The 20,199-nt window shown below is 32.3% G+C and overlaps 1 protein-coding gene across 1 annotated transcript; it reads right to left on the minus strand.

Annotated features, from left to right (window-relative positions):
• Positions 1-17,097: 17,097 nt before the first annotated feature.
• LOC120192927 (GDSL esterase/lipase At5g03810-like) lies at positions 17,098-19,318 on the minus strand. Its single transcript, XM_039195602.1, has 5 exons — positions 19,066-19,318; positions 18,838-18,968; positions 18,502-18,735; positions 17,925-18,180; positions 17,098-17,521 (listed from the first exon to the last, which is right to left on the minus strand). The coding sequence occupies exons 1-5, from the start codon at positions 19,301-19,303 to the stop codon at positions 17,328-17,330; spliced, it is 1,053 nt and encodes a 350-aa protein (XP_039051533.1). The 5' UTR covers positions 19,304-19,318; the 3' UTR covers positions 17,098-17,327.
• Positions 19,319-20,199: the final 881 nt, after the last annotated feature.

Here is a 20,199-nt window from a genome sequence, read left to right on the forward strand (position 1 = left end):
TCGTTTCATCGACGGTCGAAGTGAAGGAAAGTCCAACCGTTCGAGTGTTTTTAGGGGGTATTTGAGGACGTTTAAGGGAGTTCTAGCCTCAAATAAGGGTTTAAGGGGGGTAGATATATCGTTTTAGGGAATTTTGGGTATATTTTGGGATTCCGGTCACCATACGCAGCGGCTGGACGATGACCGGGGGTGGTGTGAGGTGGCCGGCCGAAGAAAGTGGAGAGGGCTCTCAAAAGCTCTTATTTTTTTTTAAGTTTTGGGGTTCAAATGAAAAAAACCAAATGTTAATATATATAGATAAAATTAATGGGTAAATTATATATTAAACCCCTCCACTTTAGCCGTGTTTGTACATTTTGATCCCTATAGGGACCAAAGTTGCTATTACACCAATTGGTTATGCATGTGTTAATTATTTGGTAAATTATCTATTTTAGTCCTTCAAATTTAGCCGTGTTTTTTCACTTTGGTTATTGGACTTTTCGTTTTTAATTTATTTTATTTTTTTACTCAATTTTGTCTTATTTCAATTTAGTCTCTGTTAGTTCTTAATTTAGCTACTGCATTTTAATTTTTTACATTTTGATCCTTTTTATTTTTTTATTTAGTTACTATCTTTTGTTTTCTTGCATTTTAATCCACATAGTTAGATTTTATTACAATTAAGTCCATGAATGTTTTAATTTTCTTTATGTTTTAGTTATTTTTATTATTTTATTATATTTTATTTTTATTTAGTTTATTTCACAATTTTATTTTTTAATTTGGATTAATATTTGAATCAAACTTAGAAATTAGGACGACACTCTAGTTTAATTAGGGAGCAATTCGAGTCGAGTTTTCGCATTATATGCCCGATTACTGGAATCAATTGTTCGATTAAAAATTAATTTATAATTAATATATTCTAAAAAAATTAGTTTAATAATTTAGATAATAATTAAGTTTTAATTAGTCCCTTGACTTTAGAAATTTTTGATTTATGTCATTAGACTTTTAAATCCTTTAGAAATCAATATTTTTAGACCTTGACCCTTTAGTCCCCTTATTTCGATTAGATCCTTAATTTTGACATAATTAAATAGTTTAAATAGAGCCTCCACTTTTAGCTAGATTTGATTAGTCTCTTTAATTTAGGGAATATTTGAGTTGGCCCTCGCCTAAATGCTTGAGGGACTATCTCGGCTATTCGATTTAATAATTGATTAAAATCAAATAGATTAATACTAAAGTCTACATTTTTAGATTTGAGCCCCTAGGTTCCTTAATTTCATAATTTGACACTTTAAGTTAGAAAAATCCTTAATTTACTTTTAGTTTAATTAGGATAAATAAAATTTTGTCTGATTGTATTTTATTTTAACTCTAAGGTACTGTCACTTATTTAAGGAATTAATAGTATATCTCCCGCGATCACGCCAGGGGTGACTACTGGTGATTCCCTAAATAGGTTGACATCCTTTTCAAATTGCATCATGTTTTCTAAAAATGAGGCAATGTTCGTTATTAGACACAATAGTTGATCTCCCGCATTTACGCTCAGGGCGAATGCTATAGGTCTCAATAAACGATACCCTTTTCAAACTCTGTATTCGTAATGATTTTTAAGTTAAATAAAGATCGAACTCAAAATTTTGATTTTAATATAGGGTAACCAACTAGGTAGGTACCAATTTTTGGGAACTTATGGGGGTGATAATCCTTCCTCACGCTAACTGACTCCCGAACCTGAATTCTGGATTTTTGTAGACCCCAAAACTCGACATTTGATTAAAATAAAATGTTTTATTAAAATAACCCAGTTTTACGGTGTTCCTATCTCACCTTAAATGATTGGTGGCGACTCCTCATATTTCAAACATTTCAAAAGAAAACCCCCGAGTCGGTTGTCGACAGTCATTTTCGTCCTAGTTTGCATATTATTATTATTACTATATATTATAGTATACTATTATTTATTATTACAATTATTATATATATTTTATTATTACAAATAACAACCCGAAGGCCCATTTTACAAATCAAACTTGATTCAGGCCAGAATCGATTCATGCCATGAAGCCCAAAACCCATTAGGGTTTTATATCTCATCAACTGCCAGCATCTACAGTCATTGGATCTAGAGAGATCCAACGGTCCAGATCTAATCTAGCAGAAACTCTAGGGTTCACCACCCTAGAGTTATTCCGGTTGCCGCCTCCAGGTACTCCAACCAGATGTTGCCACCCGCCGCCGCCTCCAACAGAAGGATCCAGAAGAAGGAGATAGGCGCACACTTTATCAACTATATGGTGAGTCACCATCGTAGATCCGGTGACTCACTGAACGAACAATTATTTTGAGGGCTATAAAAAGCCGTGATTTCCCTGCAAAAAATATAACACAACGACAAGAACGGAAAGAGCAAGTAACACCAACGAGCAGTAAACAAACCGAAAGGAAAAAAGGAGGGAGATCTTCCCTTCGTCGAAGCCCAAACGTCGTCGGAAAAGTTGTTTTACCGAAGGTACGTCATTTTGGGGAGGAGTGTGTGTGCAATTTTAGGATTGATAAATCATGTTCATGGTCCCTGTATTCTATAACTTCTATTATAATCACCGAAATCAGGTTTTTATATATTTTAATTTTGTCTTCACATTTTATTTATTTTTATTTTAGTCATACCTGTATTTACATATATTAAATAATTTTTAGGGTTATTACACCTTTAATATATATATATATAATATTTGATTATTGACCATAATTTTATATATATTTTTAATTTAATCCTATATTATTATTTTGGTTATTATTTAATTGCAACTTATTTTATTTTATTATTAAAATACAAGTAATATCCAAAATATATACTAGAAGTAAAATAAAACAATTAGAATAAGATGGAGCACTATATTATAGATGTTTCATTTTAAAATGTATTTACATGTCCACTAAGTTTTGTCCACAAATTTTTCCATATTTAAATAATCCCACATTTTTTTATTTTAATTAATTATAATGCTTCATTTTTTTTGTTTTTCTTGAAATATGTATTTTATTCTCTTAATTTTAATATTTTTAATATTTTCATATTATTAGAGGATATTTACAGCTATAGTACTTTGCATATTAGTTGTTATAATAATAACCTTAATTTTTATATTTTCTTGATTAAATCATTAAAATTATTATATGTAATTGGGTTATATTATTTATACATAAGTCATAAAATATTTTCTTAACTGATTAGGAAAATATTTTAAATAATTTGTTGGTATAAATAATATCGTTACTATTTTTATGGGATCATAATTAAAATTAAATAAAATTTATTAATTTATTGCATACATTATATAAACAAATGTACCAATTTGGGCGATGTGTGGGTGTTAATCCTTCCCCACACGTAACCGACTCCCGAACTCATTTTCTGGTAAGCAGACCCTTTTTGTGTTTTTTAATATTATTTTTATAAATTTTATTAAAATAACATGCATTTTTGGTGACCAATCACACCTCGATAAAATGTTGGTGGCGACTCTACAAATTGTGTTTTTATCTTTTACCAAAAAAAAACTTACCTTTTCGAGATGAGATTTAGAAAGCAACGACACTTGTTTTCGCCGGGCGAAATACCGTTTCAACAGCTTGTGACTCCGCTGGGGACATTTTTAGAGAGTCAAGACACTAGTTTATTAATTAATTGTCTTTGCAATAAAAATTATAATTTGTTTTAATTCCTTGATTATTTAATAACCATTTTCTGTATAAATAGTTGTACTAACTTGTTTGCTATTATTTTCATATTTAATTATATGTTTTTATATTTAAAGATTATTTTTATATTTGTGTGTTGTACATTATTTATTTCTTTTTATGCTTTTTCTCACTCACTGTGTACTGCATTCATAACATGAGCTAAAACTCCGCTCTATACCATTTAGCTTGAATGAGAAACTACCCCCTCATGTGGTTTTCACCTCCGTATGGGATAGGGGACCATTCCTTGAGCTCACACCTTATGTTCCTCGTGTGGTTTACACCTCCGTATGGACATAAGGAAGTGTGTTCCTTCGAATTGAACTCAGTTCGAAAGTCTATAATAGACTAGGATTGAGGGCTTGGTAGTCCAAGGGGCACCAACAAAGGACAATTCGTTGACCCTTTTTACCTTAGAGCCAAAACCCAACATATAATAAACCTAAAACTTGAGTTTAGGTAGAGCCTTACCCAAATAAGTCTCGTAAGGTTAGCACACAAGGAAAAGCATGTCGAGTCTTTTAATTTATGCATTATTAATTTATTTTCTCAATAAATGCATGCGAACTAGAAATCATGGAGTTAGGTTATTTTTCCAAACAAAGCATGAAACTAGAAAGCATGAGGATATGATGTATATATAGATAGGATTTTTTTATCTTTAATATGTAAGATATTTTTTCTCTAATTTTTTTTATATTGATTTATTTTGTTTGCATTACATGATCATGACATATTCAAGGGTGTTGATTCAAGAGTGGTTATCAGAATTAAAGGTTTTCATTATGAATAAAAAGTTTCATGATCAAATAAACTGTGAAGCAACCAAAGAAGGATATCTTAAGGAAGCTTTTAAAATCATGGAGGGGTATGCACGTAAAAATCATGTTAGATTGGTATCGAATGCTTTTTATGGTAAAAGCATCAATAGGAGAAGTCACAAGGGAGAGAATTTTTATGAAACTCAAGCCCATTTTTAAAAAGACGAAAATAAGAAATTGAGCACAAAGGTCGAAGCCAAGCTTGACGATTTCCGAAAAGTCAGTCAAACCTTTAAAGATGTTGGACTAGGAAATACTCCCGAAGAATGGATGACAAAAATCATTAAACTAAAGCGTGATGTTGATTATTGGAAAAAATACATGAAGATCAAGCAAAGAAATTCTCCTATGATTTTCAAATTGCTGAAGAAATGTACAACGCAACCATCACCAATTTGGAAAGATGTCAAGCTGAAAACCAGCTATTGAAGAATGATGTAGCCAACATGGAAACTTCATATCTGATTTGTCAAAACTAGATTGATGCTGAACTAAAAGTTATTAGAATTCAGAACCACACATTACTGAAAATGGTGGATGATTATGGAGATCTGGTACAAAAACTTATTGAACATAAAGGTTCCTTGATAAAATAAAATGAGAAATATTGTCTACAAGTCCAAGAATTAACATGAAAAATGAAGGTAGAATACAATGTCATAAAGGAAGTTACTTCCCAGGCAAGTAATGTGGCTCATAAACTGATTGATTTAGCTGGCTTTATGCAATAATTAAAGTAGATTGACAACTCAACACCTGAACATGAGTGGAAGATAATTTGGCTTTTGAGGGAAATAGAAAAACTGGGAGTTAAACTTATCCCTTATCTGTAAAGTTTATTTGATGTATCAAAACTTTTGTGTTCAATGAAAGTTTTTTTAAGATAATCACTTTCAAATGACAGTTTTTGCCTACATGCATTTGCATTCCCATTTCTGCATTTTCGTATTTGCATCACAATTATTTATTTAAGTTATTATTTCATTCATTATAAGAGTATGAAAATAATTCATGAAAGGTTTTATAACAGTAAAAATGAGATCATTCATTCATATTAGTGTATCATCATGGAGCAATCTCATGAGGGATCACAAGATTAGCTGCATGAACAGTTTGACGGGTCACATCAAGAGATGAATAATGAAGTATGGGGATCTCTACAAGACGGATCGAATCATATGGTTCAAGTAATGGAAACTAAGACTGCTGATGAAGAAGAGATGACCGTCAAAGAACAACAGTGCTATCAGGTTAATGTATCGAGGATGGTAACATACCCTGGGCCATCCCACTCAAAACTAAAAAATAGCCTCATTAATTATTCATAATATTAGGAGGGATTCAATAAGGTGGATGAAGCAATCAGAAATTTGAAAGGTGTTAATGCCTCCCACAAAGAATTAGAAGCAAGAGAGCTTAGTTTGGTTCCAGATTTGGTTATCCCCCATAAATTCAAGACGCCTGAATTTGAGAAATATGAAGGCACCAGTTGTCCCCTAATTCATTTGAGAATGTTTTGCAGAAAAATGGAAGGGTACCTAAATGTTGATGATTTGTTAATTCACTCCTTCCATGATAGTCTCATTGGGCCAGCAGTAGTATGGAACAATTATTTGAAACGAGGGCAAATCAAGAGATGTGTTGATCTAGCTGATGCATTTTTGGGACAATATCGATATGTTAAAGGCTTAGCTCCTAAACGTAAATATCTTCAAGAAATAAGGATGAAAGCCAATGAAAGATTTAAAGAATATGCCTTAAGATGGAGAGAAGTGGCAGCACAAGTTCAACTTCCCATGATAGAAGAAGAGATATCATATATGTTTCATGATTCTCTTCCAGCTCCTTTCTATGTGTTAATACTGGCAAGTTCAAAGGATGGATTTAAGTATCTTGTGATAGGTGGAGAATTTATTGAAAATTCAGTCAGAGAAGGAAACTTAAAAGTCACACCCAAAATCCCACCTGATCAAAAAGTGAAAGCTGATGATGTGAATGAATGTCACATCTAGAACCCTCGCAACCACAAAAAAAAAGAGGCCATTAGTCATTCGGATCGACCAAAGAAAGTCCCAAGATCAAAAAATACTTTGAAGGTGTTCTAAACTTCTATCTCAGAGTTGTATCCTCATTTTATTAAAGTTCATTACATCACACCGAGGCCAAAAAAAGTGCCGCCAAACTCTTCTGCTCATAGCTATCATCAATATAGTATTTGTGATTTCCACTTGGGGGCAGTTGGGTATTCTACAGGGAATTGTAGACCACTATTAAAAGAAATAGAGATGCTCATTGACAAATAAGTCTTGACAAGATAAATGATCAAAAAGTGGGGGGGGGGGGAGGCAAATGAGGACAAAGACTCTGGTCCAATTATACATCCCATATTCTAAGAGTAATGGGGCATGCTAAATAAATAAGTGGAAGTTGTTATCTACCACTGTAGTACTTCCTGTTTTCAGCATCTTGTTTGAACTTGTTTTTTTTTGTATTTTCTAAACCTTTTTGTAAGGTTATATAAATAAATTTGTGTTACTTTTAAGGTTATGTGTTGGGATTTTCGGAAACTCGAATCGACAATCGGAATGGTTTGCAAAGAGGGGTCGGAACGGTTTTGTGTTTAGGGAGTAAGGAGATTGAAAGATAGAGAATTACAAAGCGATTTATAGTGGTTCGACTTTCTCAACCAAAGTCTACGTCTACTACCTTAGCTCCTCACCAAGGATTTTCCAACAAATTCACTAATTTGTTCTTTCTTTTGAGGACAAAGAGATAACCTTATAACTCACTAGTTTTTTCGGGCTAAACTAGAACCTTTCCCTAGCTTTTACACGGGATAAGCTAGAACATTTCCCCTTTACAAAATGATAAAATAAGTAAACAAGAAAACCTCTCTAAGGTAGGTGTTTAAAAGATTGAGCTCACAAGAACAAAATATTTACAATAGAAAGATGAAATAAGAATGAAAAACTCTTCTCTTGTGTTTGATTGCTTGGATAGTTGTTCTTTTTTTTCAAGTGTCCTTAGCTTGTATTTATAGCTTGGAATGTGTTTGATGTTGTATATAGCCATTGGGGATGTTTTGGAGACGTTTGGGGATGATTTTTCTACTCAAAAAGGCTTCCCATAACATGGTGCATCGATACCCCTTCATTAAATTCAAATAAACTAGTTGTTACTAGCTGTTGCAGCCTTCGTGCATGGATGCACAACAGGATGCATCGATACACAACAGGATGCATCAATGCACATCAGGATGCATCGATGCACTAAGTGCATTCGAAATGGAGTGCATGGATGCACTAGTGCAGGTGCATGGATGCACTGCAGGGGTACATGGATGCACTTTGACACCCTTTAGCATTTTTTGCTCAAATCCGAATTTAATGGACTTTGAATTATTTTTGAAACCTTTTTAAAACTTTGAATAAATTTAATTCAAGTCCAAAAAAATTTTGCCTTAAATTTTTTATATCGAAACATAATTCAATATTATGAGCAAAGAATCAAATTTTAATCTTAAATTTTTTTGAGTATCAAGTAAATTAAATATTCTTTTAATTTTTCAAAAATTATAGATCTTTGGCAAGTGGTAAAATTAGACCTCTCATATTCCATACAATTACTTGATCTATTCTTGGTCCTTATCAAAACCAAATCCTGACATTACATTTATTTGAGCTGAAGTAATGTCTCTACCTGTTTTTGAGACACCAAATCCATATGTTTATTGTCTCAGGTAAAGCTGATTGGTTTCAAAAGTACCAAACCTGCATTTATATGTTAACCTTCTTGCAAGAAGAAATGAGATGAGGCATCATGAATAAACTTGTCAAAGAGAATCTCGAAGTAATTGGGGCATTTTCGAAACAAGAAGAAGAAGAAGTAGAGGGATTAATTTAGATAAATATATCATGCATTAATTACATTGTTTTCATGTAAATAAAAGTTAATCTTGAATATTTATCGCCTGAGATATCTATTTTCACAAAGATTTCTATGTATGAAATGATGAACGACATTATTTCATTTATCCCTTCGCAAAAGAAGAAATTATATCTTTTGTTATTCCCATTTTCAGCCTGAATGATTTTTCTTCTGATTCAATCCTAACGAAAGATCACCCTCCACATTGGGGGAAAGGTGAAGGATATTTGCTCACATGAATAAATATCGTCAATCCAGTTTTATTACGAAGACAAATCTCCAAGAAGTAAAGAGAGTTTTGAACTACAAGGTAGGTCAAATACAAAGTGCTTGAAGATTAAATCCAATCAAGAAAGAATTTCTGAAATGAAAGAGGAAAATGAGGTATAAGAAAATGGAGTCTTATATTCATCCATCAGAGAAAAAAAGAAAAAGAGAAAAAAGAGAAAAAAAGAAAAAAAAGAAAAAAAAGAAAAAAAAAGAAAAGAAAAGAAAAGAAATTGAATCAAGATGGGTGACTCATTGAGCCTCAAGTTACAAGGTTGATCAAGTGCAATTAGTTCAAAGATCCATATTCAACAATAAGCACAAGAAATGCTGGAGATATAAGAAAATGGAAACGAACCCAAAAATTGGCAGTCTAGAGGGATCCAGAAAAAAATGAGAGACAAGTAACAAAGCAGATCCAAGTCAAGCAAGGCAAGATTGAAGGTATCAGAATGAATTTCTTAGTAAAAGAGACTATCTTCAGACTTCGTTCCGCCTCTTAGGATTGATTTTTTATTTGTATTTTTTTTAAATCTTTATGCATGATATGAAAAATGATAAAAAAGGGGTTCAAGATATAAATTTTGAATAACATTTTGAAATCAAAGGAGGATTCAAGTTGAAAACCTGAAAAGGCAGCTCGAATATTGAATGGTGCAACAATGACATAAGAGACGATCTTAAGCTCTTGATGAAGCACCGCACATCCCAAAGATTGAGAGTCTGGAATCAAGAAGTATCTCTATGAGATGAGCATAACAACCATTTCTTCAAGTTAGTGGATACTCAAAGATACATATATGCTAGACCAACCTGAAAGAACTTAGCTTTCCAAAATTAACCTACACCTTAAATCAGTCAATAGTTTTGAAATTTGCCATAGGACTATGATTTTTGAATGATTTAAAAGAGTAGTTGATTTATTTGATATTCTTTGAACTCACGCTTATAATTTGATTCAATTGTGAACCTGTAAGGGGCGATATTTTTACAAAATTCTTCAATTCTTTGATAAAGAAAAGAGAAAAAACATTTTCAAACAGGATAACCTTAAAGGAGAAAAGTCTTTGCAGCAAGTTGTGCCTATTCTACCTCTATTGGAGAAAAAGAATAAGCAATGTCAGAATGATGAAACATTTCATAATTTTGAAAGTAAGTGGTCTGAGAGTCCTTAAACACTAAAGAGTTGAACTTGTAATACTCTCTAGTGACATTATCAACAACTCATCAAGAAGATGATCACCTTATTCGAAAAAAGGGGAACATATCTCAGTGGCTAGCAAAAAGGCAAAAATGCAACCAGTCAAACAGAAGATGACCACCTTATTCAAAAGAGGCACATATCTCACATTTCTGTCAGAAGGATTGATCACTTCTTAAGTTTATAATAACATGAAGATAATCCCTCAAGTTACTTGACAACATGGTTATTTATTGATACCCAAATGAGAACATTCAAGATTTAAGCACAAATAGAGCCACAAGTACCCACAATGGGGCATTATCAAAGTTGTACCTCATGGGAATCATGAGATTCAAATTCAGTGGACATTGAGAATGAACCTTTTGACTTGAAGGTTGGATATATTTTTGAAGGTCCATATTATCCATGTGGGTATCTTGAAGACTCACATCAGCATGAAAAGATAGAAGTTATCCATGTGGATATCTTGAAGGCTCACATCAGCATGAAAAGATATAAGTAATCTATGTAGTTATCTTGAAGGCTCACATCAACATGAAAAAGACAGAAGTAATCCACGTAGGTCATTTTAAAGACTCACATCATCATGAAAAAGACAGAAGTAATCTATGTGGGGCATCTTGAAGGCTCACACCAACATGAAAAGGTTGGGATATTTTGAAAGTCCATTTCAACCAGAAATAAAATGTTGGGATATTTTGAAGGCCCATTTTAGACAAAAATGATCCACATGGGGCATTTTGAAAGCTCATATCAACAAGAAACAAATGTTGGGGCATGTTAAAAACCCATTTCAATTAGAAATATGAATGTTGACCCATTTTGAATGTTCGTATCAGTAAATGTTGGGGCATGCTGAAGGTCCATATCATCCTGTGTCAAGATCATTGAATTGAGCAAATATTTCCAATGAGAAAAAAAGGTATGAAGAATGAAAATGGTGAAACAGTGACAGTGGAGCTGACTATACATAATTGCTTTCTTTATCAGGCATTTGCATTATTCTAGTGATTTGATGCTGGCAGTTAAAGTATTCCACTTGTAGTCTCACTGAGCTTTGTTCTTAAATGACATCATACAAAAGCTCTGAATATTATGCAAAGATCTTCACTGACAAGAAATCTGGGCAGAAGCCACATGAAAGGATGAATGTGTTGTCAAATGTTTTACGAACATCTGAGCAAAAGTCACAGAAAAAGATAAATGTGTTGACAAATGTTCTATGAACCAGTAATTATGGTGAACCAATGTTAAGATCATACGTTGTTTCCATTTATTGATCCGAGATGAAGTTTGACTTCTTACACCCCAAGGTTAGAAGTGAGATATGATGAAGATTTCTTTCCATGAGAAAGTACTCTGAAATTTTAACAACAAGAAACTAGTGGAGCCAACTAAGGTTGAACAATAGGTTGTTGTTAAGCATATCGACATGATATGGTCAGAATAGCTTTGTTCAAGATCCGATTAGATGTGGAGACATGAAAGGAATTAGGATAAATCCTCCTTGTGATGTGTTTCAAGAGTCAAATTAGAACATACATCGCTCTCCTAATTAATCTCTGTTGAGTTTGGCATAGTTATATCTACATTCTTCAAGATGATAAATTTTCTTTTCAAAGATGAAAATCTTTATTGGATTTCTACACATGTTCAGGCAAAGAAAGCCAGTTTTATCACAGACAAAAAGAAACAACAAGGAAGAAACAAGGAAGAAATATTTCTTCTGAGACTTTAATGCAAATTGAGACAAGGAAGAAACAAAGATACAAGTTGATTAGTTTTTCTTCATAAATGTAAGCCTGATAGCATTAGTTGCTACACTGATATTTGGAGGAAACCCTGAAAAAGGAATTATTAAGTGGAAGAAGATTTAATTCATCACTCTGAAGTCAAACGAAGATTGAATCGACATTTTGTTTTCATAAGAACATTATTTGCATAAAAGATCATGCATTACATTTGATTGCATTTGCATAAATACATTTTTCACATGAAGATGCAAGGACAAAATACCTTACAAATGTAAGGTATAATTCAAATCCCAAATACAAGAACATGTTAGGAGAGACAAACATCTGAAAAATATATGAACGCAATCCACAAATGAAGCATTATGTTGAATTAGGGCATGGTACCCAACCAACAAGTTTCTCATTTAATTTTTTTAGAAAATGAAATTCTTGAAAAGTAAGAAGTTTCTTACCCAGTAAAGTATTTCCCACAAATTTGTAAATCCTTCGGGTCATCTGTTAGTCTTTCGAGCATGATGCTTAAATCCTTCGGGTCATCTGTCAGTCTTTTGAGCAAGATGATAAGTCCTTAGGGCCATCCGTAAAGACTTTGGGTAGGATGTTCACATATGATTTTCGCAAGAAAATGAGATAGCGATTTTCAAAATTTCTCATTTAATGTTCTAGAAAATCAAAATTTTGAAAAGTAAGAAGTTTCTTACCTAGTAAAGTATTTCTCACAAATTTATAAATCATTCGGGTCATCTATTAGTCTTTCGAGCATGATGTTTAAAATCTTCGGGTCATCTGTCAGCCTTTCGAGCAAGATGATAAGTCCTTAAGGCCATCCGTAAAGCCTTTGGGTAGGATGATCACATATGATTTTCACATGAAAATGAGATAATGATTTTCAAAGTTTCTCATTTAATGTTCTAGAAAATCAAAATTTTGAAAAGTAAGAAGTTTCTTACCTAGTAAAGTATTTCCCACAAATTTGTGAAACCTCCGGTTCATCTGTAAGACCTCAAGGTAGGATGTTTTCGCATTAAAATGAGAAAGCAATTACCAAAGTTTCTCATTTAATGTTCTAGAAAATTAAAACCTCCGGGTCGTCTGTAAAACCTCCGAGTATGATGTTTTTACTTTTTCCTAAATATAAGTCAGTAGGATGAAAATTTCTAGTTTTTTTATCTTTCCTCTATTCTTGTTAACACAAAAATAAGCAAAGAGGGGCAGCTGTCGACAGTTATTTTCGTCCTAGTTTGCATATATTATTATTATTACTATATTATTATATTATTACTATTATTATTATATATATTTTATTATTACAAATAATACAACCCGAAGGCCCATTTTACAAAATCAACTCGATTCAGGCCCAGACCCGGTTCAGGCCCAAGAAGCCCAAGAAGCCCAGATCTAATCTAGCAGAAACTCTAGGGTTCACCAACCTTAGAGCTATTCCGGCCGTTGCCTCCGGGTTCTCCAACCAGATGCTGCCACGACGCCGCCGCCTCCAACAGAAGGATCCAGAAGAAGCGAGGATAGTCGTACACTTCATCAGCTATATGGTTAGTCACCATCGTAGATCCGGTGACTCACCGAACGAATAGTTATTTTGAGGGCTATAAAAAGCCTTGATTTCCCTGCAAAAAATATAACACAACGAAAAGAACGGGAAGAGAGCAAGCAACACCAACGAGTAACAAACAAATCGTAAGGAGAAGAAAGGAGAGGAGATCTTCGTCGGAAAAGTTGTTTTACCGAAGGTAAAATCTTAGATCTAGGTCGTTTTGAAGTTTTTTAGGAAAAAATGAGGGTGGTTTCGGCTTTAGGGTGTTTCGATCTACATTTAGAGCTATTTTTATTTTTTTCCGGCCATAAATAGTGATTGGAATAGTAACCGACATTGGTGAATAGTGACCGGCGATGGCCGAAATTGGCCATTTTTAGCCAAATTTAGGGTATTTATACACTCCTCAAAACTACTTCATTTTGGGGAGTGTGTGTGTGTGTGCAATTTTAGGATTGATAAATCATGTCCATGGTCCCTGTATTCTATAATCTTCTATTTTAGTCACCGAAATCATGTTTCTATATCTTTTAATTTTGTCTTCACATTTTATTTATTTTTATTTTAGTCACTACCCGTATATTTACATATATTTAAATAATATTTTAGGGTTATTTACACTTTTAATATATATATTTTATAATATTTCGAATATTGACCAATAATTTATATATATTTTTAATTTAATCCTATATTATTATTTTGGTTATTACTTAATTGCAACTTTATTTTATTTTTATTATTGCCTTTTATGTTTAAATATTTTAAATCTAATATTTATCTATTACTTTTTATTTTAGTCACATATGTATCCTAATAATATATATTAGTGTTTTAAATAAAATAAAATATTGAATAATTAAAATAATAACAAAGTAATACCATTATTAAAAGTAATAATAAAAAATTAGAAAGGTGAAGCATTATAATTATGGATGTTTCATTTTAAAATGTATTTACATGTCCACTAAGTTTTGTCCACAAAATTTTCCATATTTAAATAATCCTACGTTTTTTTATTTTAATTAATTATAATGCTTCATTTTTTTGTTTTACTTGAAATATGTATTTTATTCTCTTAATTTTAATATTTTTAATATTTTCATATTATTAGAGGATTATTTACAACTATAGTACTTTGCATATTAAGTTGTTATAATAGTAACCTTAATTTTTATATTTTCTTGATTAAATCATTAAAATTATTATATGTAATTGGGTTATATTATTTTATACAATAAGTCATAAAATATTTTTCTTAACTGATTAGGAAAGTATTTTAAATGATTTGTTGGTATAAAATAATATCCTTACTATTTTTATGGGATCATAAATTGAAATTAAATATAAATTTATTAATTTATTGCAAAGACATTAATTAATAAACAAATGTACCAATTTTGGGCGTTGTGTGGGTGTTAATCCTTTCCCACACGTAACCGACTCCTGAACTCATTTTCTGGTAAGCAGACCCTTTTTGTGTTATTTTAATATTATTTTTATAAATTTTATTAAAATAACATAGCATTTTTGGTGACCAATATTGGTGGCGACTCCACAAATTGTATTTATCTTATATCAGAAGAAAAACACTTACCTTTTCGAGATGAGATTTAGAAAGCAACGACACTAGTTTTCGCCGGGCGAAATACCATCTTGACATCGGTATCGGTCTTTCCTCGCCCTGGCAAAAAACGGTGTCGACATGTATCATAGATTACTTTTTTAATAAATATTACCTTGTAATCACACTAGACTATTAAAAAAGCTATAATAATATGTGTCACTCACACGAATGACTTAATGTAATTTATAGCACGAACTAACTTACCTCAATGGTTAAATAAATCATTGTTGTTCCTAGATGTTACAGGTTCGAGCACCAACGACTGCAGCAGGGTGATTAAGCTTCATTTTCAAATGATTGAGAGAATATTCAAAACAAATAATACTTTGTAAATACCTTAGCTTAATAATAAAAAAATAGTGTAAATTATAAAAGAATATTGAAAATTATAAAAATATTTAGATAAATATAAAAATGTAAAAGAATACATATTATTATAAAATATAAAAAATGATATTTCTTTTTTTTTAGAGAAAAAATGATATTTCTTTTATAACTCAATGGGTTGTTTTTTTTTTAACAATGGGAATTGAATTTCATTAATAAAAATGGATGAATCAAAATTACAACACATCTAAAAGAGAAAATTAGAGACATAATCACAAAAAAACTCATACATAAAATAAAAATTCTCTGTCTCTGTCGAACGAGACGCTTTACGATGTGATAAAGGATTTGTGAGCGAACCAAACAATTTGGTAGATTGCTTCGCTACACAATTCTGATTATATCGACAAATGACCATTTACAAAAGAGGGATTTGACAATACATGAGCAACGACAAGTCAATCAGAAAATAAATGTCGTGAGAATCTTTATGGAAGCACCAACACGACCGTAAAAGTATGCGAAAAACTTACCGAAAACTATAAGGAACGTGCCACAAGAGCAGAGATAAAGCATGCTACAAGAGCAGAGAAAAACCTGTCTCAAGGATAGAGAATCTTATTTAAAAATAAAAAATTAAAGAAAAAAAAACTAAAACATGATATGAAAAAGAATAAGAATAATAATAATTACCGTCAGACGACAACTAATATTAAGATTGGTATAATCGTCGGTTAAAAAAACAAAAGAAGAGAAGAAGACGGCATAAAAATTTTAGAGAAAAAATTAGGTTTAAATCCTGGGTTGTGTTTTAATTTTTTATATATAAAATTTAAGATTTATCAGTGAGTAATGTTTAGAAAATTAATTGTTGTCACTATTACGTTTAGTTACCAGCAATTATATATCGTTGAAAACAAATTGAGAGTAACTTTCAACTACGTTGACGAGTAAATTAAGCAATTTTAGTTTGTTTGATGAAAATTTGATCCCAATTTTTTTTTATTAAGTTTGGGTAGAGGCCAAAGGTCTTGATTGATTGCTTTGATGGAATAACTTAAGAAATAATGAATTATCGGATAAAATTCGACAAATAATATAGGTAGAATAATTAATTAGTAAAATAGGACACCTTCACATATATTTTGAGATTTAAGATATTTATTATAATTATTTAGAATTTGTAATGTGAAAATGACGAGTTTCAATAAAATATATTAGAGAAACATGACGAATTTTAATAAAATATTTTATATTATTATATTTTTAATTATATATATAATTGTTATAATTTTGATGTTCATGTAGTAAATATCATAAATTTCAAAATAAATTTCTACTAGCGATATATTTTAAAATATTTTTAACGTCATCATTATTGCGTTAATTTTACCGAAGTATTATTAATTCTTTTATTGTCTATTTTAAGTTTGAAGTATCATTTGTACAAATAAAAATCTAATATCTTGTAAGAAAATCTCATAAGTTGACAAACAAGCTAAGGATGGAAGACATTCATGTCCCAGTTTGAGAGGGAGTGTCAGAGATTAGCTTCCTGAATTCTGAAAATTATATAAGATCTTTGTAAATATATTATATTAGTTAGGATCCTTAACTTTAAGGGATTAGAATTACTCGTAGAATCAATTATTTACCTAACTTAGCAGTTTCCTAAGATAAGACAGTAGTGTGTATATTTAAATAGTGTATTTTTCTACATAAAGTAATATAATCGATGGAGAGATGAACCAGTTTTGACATTTACACTACTATGTCTATATCATTTAACAATCTGCATTTTCTGGCGTATTCTAATGGTAACTAAATTGTTCACGAAGCAACCATATCATTTTATTGATGCGATGATTGATGCATCGATTTACCTGGCAGAAATGCAGCAATCTACCCCTGCTAAAAGCATAATAAGGAGGTTTTACATGTGAAAATACTAAAATTCTTCTGCTAAAACAAGTCATACCAATGAAGCAAATATTTTAGACTCATAGTAATGTCTAACATCCTACATATGGGAAGATTACAGGAACTGGTGATAGTGTTTTCTTCTTATTTTTATTCCCTTTCTACGACCATGAAGTAAATAGCTTCAGGAGATGAGTCCCACTCCCTGTGCTAGCAAATTGCCTGCTAAGACTTCATTAGCTGCTTGAGAGGGATGGAATCCATCCCAAAATACATAAGATGTAGCATTGGAGCATGTCCCCAGTGCCCTGGCATTGCAAAGCAAGGAGGTCTCTAGAGTACCCGTTCCACAGCAAGCTCTTCTCGACTCAAAGAAACCTGCAACAATAATAATACCAATTACCAAATTCGCAGGGGAAAAATTATATTAATGAATAAGTCACTTCATTCAACTGGCAAATCATGCATGATGGAACTTTGAATAGAACATTGAAAGGAACTACATAATTTTGAAATTGATATACATGATCAGAGAATAATCCCAAAAGTTTACTAGTTTCATGTCACTAGTGTGAGTAAAACTTATCTTCTAGTACTAGGTTTTCCTTGGTTAAAGAATGAAATTTGGAAATTAAAAATTGCTTTCAAATATATGATCTTGTTGATTCTGTTCACTTAAAGTTAGCAGAGTAATATTTAAAGAAAATTAAATTATTCCTACTCATACGGCATGTTGATTCATTCATTGATTAACTAGTCTTTTGCACAATAGGTGGTTTACCATTGTCGCTGGGCTTTGTAACCATGTCCAAGAGAGGCTGGTATATATCGAAGACTACAAGTTTGAGACCAGGAAACTTGTTCTGTAGGCTTAGAGATGTGCTGTTCAGTTTATTGTTGAAGGCTATGGCATCTTGGTTTAACCTTGCAACACACCCATTACTTCCTCCACCAAATAGGGTGATTGCTGCAGGTAAACAACCTGTTGGTGGCAAGGATGTCACTCCAATCCTCCTTGCTCCCAGTCCATATAGATTCTGTTCAAACATGAAATAGTTGTGTGCTTTAAAGAAACCGGCATGTAAGAATCTCGCTTCTCATTTTTCTTTCATTTTCATTAAACATTGCTATTAGCTTCCATTACAAATGCATTTTTTTTACTATTAACTTTGTAATATTTCTAGTTACATAGTGTCTACTGTCCAGAATTAGGTTAGGGATACAAACATAATTCAAAACAGGCATTAATTTGTCATTTAAATGGTCCAGATATTGCTGAAGATAGCATAATAGCCCCTATAAGTGAAAGATAAATGATACCTGAATGTTATTCAAAAAAAAAAAAAAAAAAATGATACCTGAATGAAACTAGAGTAGGATCTCATGAGAATGTTAGAGAATTGATCCAGTGTATAGATTCGATTGAGTAGAGGATTGATGTAGTAGTTCTGAATATAATCACTACTTCCTGCACTCAAAAGATGTATGGCACCAGAGACAATGTCGTTAGCTTTAGCTTTTCCTACCATGTTCTCCACTTTTGTTTGATACTCCTTGTAGTAGTTTAACTGCTGGCTCAATGTTATGGCACTCTACAGGATTCAATAAAACGGTTCTTGTTAGATGAGCAGGCTTCATAGTCAGAATGATAGAGAAAAAGAGAGGGGTGAGGGGTTGAAATCTTAATTGTTTACATATAGGTTTGCAGTTCTGTCATATAAACCAGAGGCAGCGGAAGCAAAGTTCGCTCCGGTCAAGAGAGCATTTCCTCTGGCATCTTGACTAAGGTAAGCCGGTGGATAAGACGTGAACCCAAGGTACTCAGCTGTGCATGCAGGAATGAAAAAGGTCCATTAGAGAAGAGTGAAAGAACCTAAATGAATGGAGAGAGAGAAAAACACGTGTTCTCAAGAAAACATTACCGGTGAAGTCCGTGGCAAGTTTCCCATTACAGAATCTTCCGGTTGGCCTGTGAGTAACAAAATCTCTTCCATATGGTGGGAAGTTCGCCCTGATAGGTGTATTGAGATTGTTGTTATTCCCAACATCAACAACCGAGTCCCCAAAGATGATGAGTGCAGGAACAAGGGGGTCACCATTTGCCAATGATGAAACCAGTACAAGAACCAAGGTAGCCAAAAACTCACTTGAAACTCTCATTTTTCTTTTTCTCCTTTGCCCTTTGTTTCAACCGTGTTTGTATACCAGAGAGAAGAGGAGAGAGATGAATGGGGGGCAGGTGAAGGAGAATTTAAGGAGAAGGAGCCATGGGTGAGAGTTATGGTGAAACTGATACAAATGTCTTTAAGAGAATGGTTCCATTAAAGGTGCTTATTTATAGGAGAAGAGACATGTTTTAGCATTCCGTAAGGACCCATAATATCTGCCATTAGCCTTAACAAACAAACTGCAATCATTTTGTCCACGTCCTAACGTTTTTCTTCAGGTGACAATAGAATTGGTTAAAGCTTTGAGTGCTTTTTTGAAAAGAGTTTGGTTGCCGTTTCATCCACATTTTGCATAACGTCCGAGGGTTGGCGTGTCTTCAACAAATTTTCCAATTGCGTTGTACAAGCATGATCGCGTCATCCATCCCTAGCAATTTTTGAAGTTGTTTCTTCTCTTTTAATATCCAGTAGCTACCCATTATGTTGATTTCTTTTTAATTTTATTTCCCAAAGCTTAAAAAGCGTGAACGCGTGACATTTTTTTACTCAAATCCGGGTAATATGAGTTGCAACAAAAGAAAAAGGTTGATTTAATTGAAAAGTTTGGTCTGAAAATATTCTCCCAACAGTTTAAAGCATGCTCTCATTAATATTGGAAATTAACCTAAACCGACACTTGATATATGATGTTTTAGGAAGTGGATTTTTGAGACGAGGGTTATTATTGTCCCAAATGATATGGCCATTTCACTTGGATTCTTTGATGCACTTAAAAACAGAGGGATTCATGATTTTCCAAACATACCCATAGAAGAATTTCAGAAATTGAGCCTTTACCCACCTTGTTTCATTCATCATATTCCCAATTGATGTTGATTTCTTTTAGAG

This window comes from Hibiscus syriacus, unplaced genomic scaffold, assembly GCF_006381635.1.
Source record: "Hibiscus syriacus cultivar Baekdansim isolate YM2019G1 unplaced genomic scaffold, ASM638163v2 tig00116983_pilon, whole genome shotgun sequence".
In the NCBI taxonomy this organism is placed as follows: domain Eukaryota; kingdom Viridiplantae; phylum Streptophyta; class Magnoliopsida; order Malvales; family Malvaceae; genus Hibiscus; species Hibiscus syriacus.